Genomic DNA, 11,613 nt, shown 5'->3' with positions numbered 1-11,613 from the left:
TTATTAGTAATGGCATTTTCGTAATTATTGATGGCATTTTCGTAATTTTATAAAGGTATTAGGGGCATTTGAGTAACTCGGAACGGGCTGTTCCGAAAGTGGAACGGGCCGTTCTGAGCATTTTAAATAAGCTAAAATTTTAGGTTGGGAACGGGCCCAGAACGGGCCGTTCCAACAAGGAGAACGGGCCGTTCCGGAGGGAGAACGGGCCGTTCTGCTGGGTTTGAGAACGGGTCGTTCTGGTTTCAGAACGGGCCGTTCTGCTTTTTGAGAACGGGCCGTTCCGATTTTGGAACGGGCCGTTCCAGTTGAGAAATTTGCCCACGTTTGAAGGATCCGGAACGGGCCGTTCCGAAATCAGTACGGCCGTTCCAGTTGCGCCAGGAGGCCTATAAATAAGGGCAGGGGGGTGAAAATTTGGTACAGAAGAGAAGAATTGAAAATCTTAGAGAGAGAAAGAGGAGAGAGAGAGAAAGAGAGAGAGAGAGAAAGAAAGAAAGAAAGAAAGAGAGGGAAGAAAAAGGGGATCCAGAGGAGGAAACCCTGCCCAAGTTCCAACTCCGCCTATCCAGGTAAGGGGGGGAGTGAGAACCTCGCTCAGGGGTGTGGGGATAATTGTTGGATAGTTGTTTGTCGGATTGGCCCCCAATCCCTTGCCGTTGTTCTGTCTGATTTTCTATTTACTCTATTTTGTTCTTTGTTGAAGATGCCGTTGTTCTGTTTGATTTTCTATTTACTTTACTTTGTTCTTTGTTGAAGGTGCCGTTGTTCTGTTTGATTTTCTATTTACTTTACTTTGTTCTTTGTTGAAGGTGCCGTTGTTCTGTTTGATTTTCTATTTACTCTACTTTGTTTTTGTTAAAGGTGCCGTTGTTCTGTCCGATTTTCTATTTATTATACTTTGTTTTTTGTTGAAAGTAATAAATGAATATGAAATTAATGTTAATAATACATGAGTTTTAATATGAATAAGAATGCTCTCTGAATCTCTGTGAATACCTATGCGGACCTTATGAGGAGTATTGATGACATGACCATGTGAAATATGGACAAATGACATGAGACCTAAGAATGGACTATTGAGACAAACTATGATTATGATACTATGACAAATAATGATATGATGTACTAAATGAAATTATGTAATAAGTTAAATGTTGAGTCCATGAGATTATGAATGTATGACATGCATCATATGCATATATTACTCCAGGTGTGCCGCTGAGGCCGCATACCCACGACTAACAAGGTGTACCTTATGGTCACCCACGATGTAACATGCTAACAAGGTGTACCTTATGGTCACCCACGACTAACAAGGTGTACCTTAGGGTCACCCACGATGTAACATGCTAACAAGGTGTACTTTAGGGTCACCAGTGATGTAACCAGGTGTACCTTAGGGTCACCAACGATGAATTGTGAATCTTCCGTATGGCGCCACATGCATGCATTTATGAGTTGAGTCCATGACATCATAAGCATGATAAATGAGTATATATATGTGATATTGATTATTTATGTGTATTATTTACATATGACTTATATTTGTTGTGTGTGTGTGGGTGCTATCTAACCTTTATTCTTCACCTGAAACTGAGTGAGATGTTTCTCACTCCCTTGTTGTTTTTTTTGTATATGTTTTAAATTATGTTGCAGATGATCAGCATCATGGGGATGTTGGTGATGAGGCTTAAAGGCTTCAGTGGGGCATGCTCTGATAGGATGTGACGTCGGGCATAACTAGGTTTATTTTGGATGTTATTATATTAAAAAGCTTTAATTTTCTCTTCTTATGTAATTTTGAACGTTCCTGAGAAAAGACCAAAATGTACATCTTTGTTATATTTATTATTATATGATTTGGGAGTATAAATTAATCCCTAACTAGGAGGCACTGCCACCTTTACTGGAGTTAATTTATATTTCCTTTATTATTATTTGTATATATATGATTTCTTGTTTTTCACTAAATTGTATTGAAAATCTTAACTTCTTTTCTTTTATAATTTCTACACTGGAGTTATGATTTATGAGTTACGAATGTGAATCTTCTACCTTGTGATATTTGAAAACTATGAAAGATTTTATTTACCCAAAAAGAAGAAAAGAAATATTTTATTGTTATATTTGTTGTATATTAATAATGGGGTAGAGGGTGTCACAGATATAATTATGTTTCTAGATGTGACTTGCATTATAATTCTAAACAATTCATTGTAAATTTATTTATCTATTACTAGTAATTAGATTGTTAAATGTAATAACCTGATGGGTCATTACAATAGGAGTCAAAAATATATTTAATTTTATTATAATTATATTACTATTATATTTTAACTTCATGTAAAAAAAATATATCACCATTAGCTTTTTATAAATAAAAAAAACAAGTGATTAGCTCTTTTTTTAAAACAAGTGATATAAGCATAAGTCAATTTGTATTTTATTATAATTACAGCAAGTACTTTTTAAAATTTCATCTCTTTCGTAGTTTTTTATTATTATTATTATTATTATTATTATTATTATTATTATTATTATTATTATTATTATTATTATTATTCCTGTTTCTGATTATTTTAAAAGTATTGCCCGAATATTTCTAAAATTTCAAAAAGAACCTTTAAAAGTAATAAACGGGCTCATAGAGTTCAATTTTAAGATAATTGTACACTCACATTTTCATAATAAATAATATTTTAAATATATGAAGTAAATGTGACAAAAAACTATAAATTATATTTTAATTGTAAACTAAATTTATCTTTAAATTAATTGATATTCAATGAATTTTCTTAAAAAACTTACCGATAAAATAAAAATTCTTTATTTTTTAGATCTTATACACAAATATTAATATAAAATAATTTGATACCTTATTATATAAATAAAAATATAAATTATTCTAATAATCCTATTCAATTTGAACAAAACTAATCCTTCAAGTCTTCGATATAGGTTAAAATAAAGTTCATGTATGTCAAATTTAAACATAAAGTAATTTTTAATTAATTTTATTCTATTTAATGATATTTTTTAAAATATTTTTTATTTAATTAAAATTATATTCTCAAGGGTTCATTTTTTAATTTCGGTATCAAAATCTAATGAAAATAGTTTAAGAAAATAATTTATTTTTTAAAATGAAATTAGTGAAATTAAATAATGTTAAATAAATTTTTTAATTTACATAAATTATTATTTTTCTTACATTCAAATTTATATCCTAACACGAGATAACGTTTTTAGATATTATTATTTGATGGTAATATTTGTAAAATTTCTTTTAATTTATTATCTAAATCAAATTTTAATTTATTATATTTATTTATGAATTAAATTAACCTTTTTATTTTAAATGCAAATGATTATCTTATATAAGAACATTTTTAAGATTATTTTTAACAACAAAGTTTTTACAGATTATTTTTTTTAAAAAATTATATAATTTAATTTTTATTTATCATATTTATGAATTAAATTTTAGTATTCTTAAAATAATTTATCAATAATTAAAATAATATCATACTTCAATATGAATTATTTATCCTATAGTATCTAATATAATTTATATATTTAAATATATTCCTTAATATGTTTTAAATATAATTATATATTTAAATATAATATGTATTTATATTTATAATTTATTATAAATTTTAATTATATATAATAAAAATTCATTCACATGTTAAAATATTAGTTAGATTAAATCCTATAAATAAAAATAATAATAATAAATAATAATAAAAAACAAACAAACAAACTGTGTGCTTTAAATTTATGTAAAGAAAGTGGTTTAATTGGTGGGAAGAACATAAGATGCATCAACTAGTAGAGAGACATGGGAATCTCTTCCACCATATTTTAATGCAACAGAGTGCAAAAGTCCTAGTGTTAACATGTGAACTGTGAACCTGCTTTAATTTGTTGCCCTGTCTCTCTACAATTTACAAAGCCACATTTTTATTATACAATTTTGGTGAAAAATAATGAGCACCCATTCATCGAAATCAAATGTTACTAAACTCTTGGAAATCGTTAACTCAAAACAAATTTGCCTCTTATTATCTGCAGAAAACATATTTAACGTACATTAAAAATACTACTTTCAAATAGGGATGATAAGGTGCGAGACGGGACGAATTGGTTGTTTTTATATTTCAATTATGTGTATATATAGTCATTTTTATTTTTAAATTAATTTTTTTTATTTAATAAAAAGGTATAATCACTTTTTATTAAGCTGATCTTATAAAAATAAAGTAATATTTCTGATTTTAACTCTATTTTCAAGTATTTATCGATTCTTAATTAAAGGAGACAAGTTGAACTAATAGTGTATATTTATGTATATTGCACTAGAGTAAGCTTATTCATATTGATAATTAAATCTTTCAGTATCTAAAGCTGTTGACTCAAACTTGAACTCAAGTCTACGATTAAATTAAAATAATTTTGTAAAAAATATCCAATGTTCATGCAAACCTAATTTTAAAAATTCAATTATAAATTATTTATAAGCTTAGAGACACAATTAAAGTATAATAGTCTATACAAAAATTTTCAAACAATTTAAAGACCTACTAATTTAACCTATAAAGGATCACGTGTGTTTCAAAAATAGAGAGGATTATTTCAGGTAACAAATGCAAAGTCGAGGACAAATTTACACAAATGTACTTTTCATCTGGTATTTTATTGCAAGTAGTTCTTTTAGGCTATTTTTTTATTCATATTGTTCTTTTTTTTTTTTTTTTCAATTCATAGTTTTCTTTAAACTATATATAAGCATGCCTTGTAGTGGTTCTAGAGTTTTATTGGGTTGAAAAAAATGATATATTTATGCCAGCATTTGTCCATTGAATTCTGAGGTAGAGACTGTCACTTAAATCAACAAATCACAAGCAAACTCACTCTGTCTCTCGGGCTAAGTTTGTTTCACAAAAATTACACTTGATTGCATAATCAAACAAAGGTAACAATTCTCTTTACCACATTCACTTCAAGTGTCACTATTCATTAATGAGACCACCAACCACAAATATCACATTCTCATTTCCTTTGTCTAAGTAGCAGACAATTCCTGGGAGGACCCTCTTGTCGACATTGTAAAATTATAGCAAAAAATGGATCAGAAGAAACAAGGTAGAAGTGAAGAAGAGAAATGGGTGCTTGATGCATCTGTGGATTATAAAGGGAGACTTCCTTTCCGTGCTTCCACTGGTGGATGGAAAGCTTCTCTTTTTGTTCTTAGTAAGAAATTTACAAGAGTTTTATGCATCATCATTTTATTTCTAAAGTGCAACACAGTAACAAATTAAGCAACCGCTCTTAGTCAATTCTTGGATTAAATACATTTTTAGTACTTAACTTTTGGTGATTTTCATTTTTAGTCTTTGAATTTCTCACATTATATATTAAACATCTTTAGTCCATGTTATCAAAAATTTTGTTTACTGAAGAAATGTAGGGACTAAAATCAAATAAAAATTGTTTATAAACTAAAAATAAGAATCGACAAAAGTTCAGAAACTAAAAAATATTTATAAATCTTTAATTCTTAACATGATCATAACTTCGTGATTTTGTTTCAATGTGGAGCAGTAATTGAATTTAATGAAAGAATAAGCTACTTTGCATTATTCGCTAATCTTATCACGTACCTGACTAAAGTGATCCATCAAGACCTCAGTACAGCTGCAAAGAGTGTAAACTACTGGGCAGGAACAACAACCCTAATGCCTCTGATTGGGGGATTTATTGCTGATGCCTACACTGGTAGATTTCATATGGTCATATTTTCTTCCCTCGTATACTTAATTGTAAGTCCAATATTTTTCAGTCAACGTACAAAATGTTTTCATTATAACTTAGTAATGTGTGCTTTTACGCTTCATATATTTTGCTTTGATCAATTTTGGAGTCCTTATTATTAACAAGAAATTTCAATATTTCTTGGTTTACACATCAAATGCAAGCTCTTATAAATTTTCCATGAAAAGTATGCCTCATTCTAGTTGTCAAACCAGGGGTTAAGCCTTTTGACCATGTCTCAATTCATCCCAAGTCTAAAGCCAAGCAACAATAATCAGCCTAGGGTGGTTCATGAAGCGGCCTTCTTCCTTGCCGTTTACTGTATCTCCTTGGGCATTGGAGGACACAAACCATCCTTGGAAAGCTTTGGAGCTGACCAATTTGATGACGAACACAGGGAAGAAAGGAAGAAGAAGATGTCTTTCTTCAACTGGTGGAGCTTCATTGTGTGCTTTGCATTGTTGCTTGGTGCCACAATGGTTGTTTATGTTCAAGACTTTGTGAGTTGGGGAGTTGCTAGTCTCATCCTCACTATTCTCATGGCTCTCAGTACCATAGCTTTCTATGCAGGGAGGCCTTTTTACAGGTACAAGCAGCCACAAGGGAACCCTTTTAGGCCAATTTTACAAGTATTATTTTCAGCAATAAGGAAAAGGAATTTGTCATGTCCTTCAGATCCTGCTCTATTGTATGAAGTCCCAGCGTCAGACAAGTCCCAAGGAAGGCTTCTGAGCCATACTAGCAGGCTCAGGTATCACACAAGAACCTTGTCACTTTGAAACTAAAATCTTATAGGAAAAAATTTAGATGTAGTTCTTTAAATATATTTGACACTATTTTTTAATCAGAATTAAAATTTTATCTCAATAATATATATAAAAATTAATACAGATTATTACGATGAATTTCTAATTTTAGTTGGAGAACTATATCAAAGTTTGGTCTTAATTTTTATTGTTATATCAAGTATATACTTTTTGAATGATGTTAATTTAACAAGAAGTATATAATTGAAGCAACCTAGTACCTACTAATATTCAATGAAATAAATACTCATGAATAGGTTTCTTGACAAGGCTGCAATAATTGAAGAGAAATATGTTGAGCAGAAAGACAATACATGGAGATTAGCAACAGTGACAAGAGTGGAGGAGACAAAACTTGTTCTAAACGTATTTCCCATTTGGCTTACTTCATTAACAGCTGGGTTATGTATGGCACAAGCCTCAACACTTTTTGTGAAACAAGCAACTGTTATGAACTTAAACATAAGCAACAATTTCAAACTACCACCAGCTTCTCTTATCTCAATTACAGCCCTTGGTACCTTAATATCTCTCCCAATATACGATAGGATCATTGTTCCAACTCTAAGGAAAGTGACAGGTAATGAAAGAGGCATTAGCATCCTAAGGAGGATTGGCATTGGCTTGACATTATCAGTCATACTTATGGTGGTTGCTGCCTTAGTAGAAGCAAAGAGATTATTAAGAAGTGATGAAGGGACTATAATGAGTGTGTCCTGGTTGATACCCCAATACTTGATACTTGGCATTGGAAATTCATTTTCCCTAGTTGGGATGCAAGAGTATTTCTATGACCAAGTTCCTGACTCAATGAGAAGTTTGGGAGTGGCTTTTTATCTTGGTTCAAATGGAGTAGGAAACTTCTTGAGCAGCTTTTTGATCATGATTGTGGACAATGTCACTGGAAAATCTGGAAAGAGTTGGATTGGGAAGGACATAAATTCAAGCCGTTTGGATAGGTATTATTGGATGTTGGCTATGATCAATGCTTTGGATTTGTGTGCCTTTCTCTTCTTGGCAAAGAGGTACACTTACAAGACTGTACAGAGGAGAAATATGGATGTGGATCATGGTTGCAAGAGTGATGAGGTGGAGATAAGGGCATAATGAGAGCAACTTTAAATTTGAGAAATTAGTGTGATTTGAAATTTTGAACCATGTTATATTACAGGCTTATGAGATTGTCCTCTAGCCATAGTAATCTCTCGCTTGCAACTGCAGATAAAACTGTTTTTCTGATCTGCATTGGAATTATCATTTAGACTATCTCTTCGTATTAAAGTACAATCTTTCTGTTTTCAAGTTCTTAAATTTTTTCAATTGCATCATAATTCGAATTTCTTTAAAATCTTTTCTTTTTCAAATTTCTAAATTCCTTCTATTCAACTGTATTTTTAATCCTTCAAGAATTTTCGTTCTTTAAATTCTCAAATTTCCTTATTAGATCTTAATTTTAATCCCTTCTTCAGATTCCTTTTTGATTTTTATATTTCTAATTTTAATTTTAAAAATATTATCTAATTAACTTCAAAATTCATAATTATTTTATTATCATATATATATATATATATATATATATATATATATATATATATATATATATATATATATATATATATATATATATATCAGTTAACTCCTTAATATTCTCATATTAAAACATATAACAAGTTTTAATACGTCAAAGTCATTACTATTTAACAATTCAACTTAATAAGGACTAAATTATATTGACAAATAAATCAAGGTTAAAAATGAATTTATGATGAACTAAAATTAAAATTTATTATATTTTAAAAGACTAAAATTATATTTAAATTTAAAAATGTTTTATAAAATAATTAAAGAATCCAAGAGTATAATTGAGAAAAAAATAATATTATCTTGAAATTTAAAAATAGTAAATAAATTTTTATTTTTTTTAAATGTAGCACTTTAAAAAGAAAAAAAATAGAAGAAGTAGTAATTAAGTAAGAAACACTTGCTTATCTCTTCCTGCGTTTCGTTTATATAGATGTGTTGTTTTGGAAAAACTTGGGAATGATTTATTGCATTATGATTAAAAATAATAATTTACCAACATTAATCCGCATAAGTGGTAGCGATTAATAATTCTTACCTAAGTTATTTAAGATTCAAATTTTAATTTTAAATATAAAATAAATTATGTTGAGAGAAAAATATTTATTTTATAATATTTATAATATTTTACAAAAGTTAATTTCTGATAATACATATTTTATACTATTATCATAGTTAGTAAATTACTCAAAAATAATTTAAAAACTATAAATCACCTCCATAGAAACATTATGATATAACATTTGAATGAATATGATTTTTTTTACTTTTTATAATATTAAATTTAATTACTTTTATGTATTAAATATTTTTTTTCTGAAAACATGATTTTATTTTAGTTTCAATAAAAAGAAAGTTTTATTTATTTTTAGTCCCTACAAATTATTTTTTTAAAAATTAATTAGCCCTTCAAAAATTATATATATATATATATATATATATATATATATATATATATATATATATTTATATTTATATATTTATATTTCTTGATGACCAACTAAAACTGTACTGAATTTTTAAATGTAGGAATTGAAAATGAGTTGAATTTTTATAGGAATTGAAATAAAAAAATTCTTATTTTGAATATTAAATGCATATTTAAACACTTATAAGTTATTAATTTAAGTGAGATCGGACTCGATTTTTTTTTATTTTATATTTATTAATGAATATTTTGTACTAACAATATAATAATAAAAAATATTTAAACTATAATTTTTTAATTAATGAAAATTGAATGGATACAATAATTAGTTTAGTGGTATTTTCTGTGACTTGTATCTACATATAATTATGGGACAATTTTTGTACAGTCGTATTTACCCTCAAATATGATGCTATAAAATGGCACGCAAGAGAACTTGTGCTTATATAACTTTAATTTAAGATACTATCTTTATAATTTATACTCTTCTCCCTACCCTTCCTTTTTAAATAATCTGTCACATTAGAAAAAGACTTCATATTCGCATTATCTGTGCTCCAATAAACGATTCTACTACTCTGAGCCTGATGCCTTCATGCCAACAAATAAGCTTATTTAATATTTTATTTACTTAATTTGTTAATTATTATTCAATTTGACCCACTATTTTTAAAATATTTAATATTTTTTTTCTTTTTATTTGATTTCATTAATACGATTTTGATGAAAAGATAATATTAATTATATTTTTTAAAAATAAAAATAAAATAATCATGTTAAACATTTTAAAAATAGAAGAATCAAATTTAATTTTAAAAATAAATAAAAGGTGAAAAAATAATTAAGTTTAATATTTAATATGTAATTTTGATCCTTTTTTTAATTATATAATTTTAGGAATTAATATGTAAAAGACCAAAATTATATAATTTTAATTCATCTATTAATTTACTGTTAAATGACCATTATTTGTTGATGATATGGTCGGTGAAATTTTTTCTTTTCTTTTAACTTAAAAATAGTTATTTATTTGCTTTGTATTTGCATGATATATATATATATTTTTTTTACTTAACTTAGTATTTGGTTTGAGTGTAATGGAAGGATGAAGAAGAGACGAGAGGAACTTTCATAAGTTTTTTTTTTTTTTTGTTCAATTTTTAAAAGAGGATATCTTAAAATATTTTAATATATTATTTAAAATATTTTTATTTATATTTTTAATTTAAAATTATAAGAGTATAAAGGTAAATTAATTTTTAAAATTTGTTTGTCCTTGTTTAAATAAATACATTAGTTTATCTTCTCTTTTTTCAAACAAACAAAATTTTTAACTCTTTTTTTTTTCTTCTCTGTTAAAATCTTTCATCTTCTTTCATATGATACACGAATAGATGCGCTAATAATATTCGAAAAGAATACAATTTCAATTTGGAGAAAGAACATAAGGTGCATTTATGGGAAACTCTTGTAAATCAAGCCACGATATTTTAATTCATTCACGATACCAAAAAAAAAATATATATATATATATATATATAATAATCTCTTTAATAATAATATTTGATTTCCACATTTGTTGAACTATTATATTGTTTTTTTTTTTTTTTAGGTTCGTTCTTGGAGTATCTACCGCCGACAGCAGTGACTAATCTCTTTTCGTTCTTGAACTATTATATTGTTTTGTTATTAAAAAGAATCTTGTTATTATTTTTTTTAATAACTATCATTTTCTTTTAATGATCCCTCACTCCATTATTTTTTAAAACAAATATTAGGAGTGACCCCGTAGTTTGATAACGGGGAGACGATATTTTAATTGATGAAAGTGCAGTGGGCAGTGGGTGAGCAATTGAAGTTGTGAAGCATCTCACACTACTCCAAGGTTACATATGCTTTAGTCATCCTGCCTCTTTACAATTTACAAAGCCACACCTTTGATTTTGTCTGTATATATATGTTCGCCCGTTGATTCAAATCAGAAGTTACTCCAATAAATAAATAAATAAAAATAAAATATACATATATATATATATAGGTGTCAAAAAAATATTTTAATTTTTTTTTAACTTAAATTATATTTAATGATTTTAAAGTAAATATTTTATGTTTTTGGAAAATAAATTAATTACAAGTAAGTTTTTATTTCCTTTTGCTATTTATTTACTTATTTTAAAAAAATTTGGTCTTTATAAATTAGCTAATATCTATTTTTTAGTATGTAATAACAATTCATGTGATTAAGTTTTTATTGAATTTTAATAGCAATAATTTTACGTACTTATTTTTATTATGAAGGCGTGAAAGCATAATTTATTTTGCTGTTTATTTTCTTGCATTATTCTAATGATATTTCTAAATTTTATAGTTTAAGTATTTATTGTGTTTTAAATTTCAGTTTAAAATCTTGTTAGCGGAAAAATACGTATTTTAATATAAAAAAAATCAAAAGTTTGTAAAAAAAAATTTTCAATTCTA

The 11,613-nt window shown here is 27.0% G+C and overlaps 1 protein-coding gene across 4 annotated transcripts; it reads left to right on the top strand.

Annotated features, from left to right (window-relative positions):
• Positions 1-4,810: 4,810 nt before the first annotated feature.
• On the top strand, positions 4,811-7,946 carry LOC109792206 (protein NRT1/ PTR FAMILY 5.6). Of its 4 annotated transcripts, none has more exons than XM_029270097.2 (5): positions 4,811-4,981; positions 5,083-5,259; positions 5,611-5,828; positions 6,036-6,571; positions 6,884-7,946. In XM_029270097.2, the coding sequence occupies exons 2-5, from the start codon at positions 5,133-5,135 to the stop codon at positions 7,731-7,733; spliced, it is 1,731 nt and encodes a 576-aa protein (XP_029125930.2). In that variant the 5' UTR covers positions 4,811-4,981; positions 5,083-5,132; the 3' UTR covers positions 7,734-7,946. The 4 variants fall into 4 exon arrangements, with proteins under 4 accessions (XP_029125930.2, XP_082927504.1, XP_082927503.1 ...); XM_083071378.1 differs by having other exon boundaries at positions 5,080-5,259; positions 5,692-5,828; XM_083071377.1 differs by having other exon boundaries at positions 5,080-5,259; positions 5,680-5,828.
• Positions 7,947-11,613: the final 3,667 nt, after the last annotated feature.

The sequence above is a fragment of the Cajanus cajan genome, chromosome 3, assembly GCF_000230855.2.
Source record: "Cajanus cajan strain Asha chromosome 3, NIPB_CcT2T_4, whole genome shotgun sequence".
NCBI classification, from domain to species: Eukaryota; Viridiplantae; Streptophyta; class Magnoliopsida; order Fabales; family Fabaceae; genus Cajanus; species Cajanus cajan.
Note: the sequence above shows the minus strand (reverse complement) of the source record. Positions and strands in the feature narration are given on the sequence as shown.

Bases quoted from the DNA above. Each gene is read 5' to 3' on its own strand.
- LOC109792206 (XM_029270097.2), top strand. From the start codon at position 5,133: ATGGATCAGAAGAAACAAGGTAGAAGTGAAGAAGAGAAATGGGTGCTT. The intron at 5,829-6,035 runs GTAAGTCCAATA...TTGTCAAACCAG, and splicing joins CTTCCCTCGTATACTTAATT to GGGTTAAGCCTTTTGACCAT. The intron at 6,572-6,883 runs GTATCACACAAG...ACTCATGAATAG, and splicing joins AGCCATACTAGCAGGCTCAG to GTTTCTTGACAAGGCTGCAA.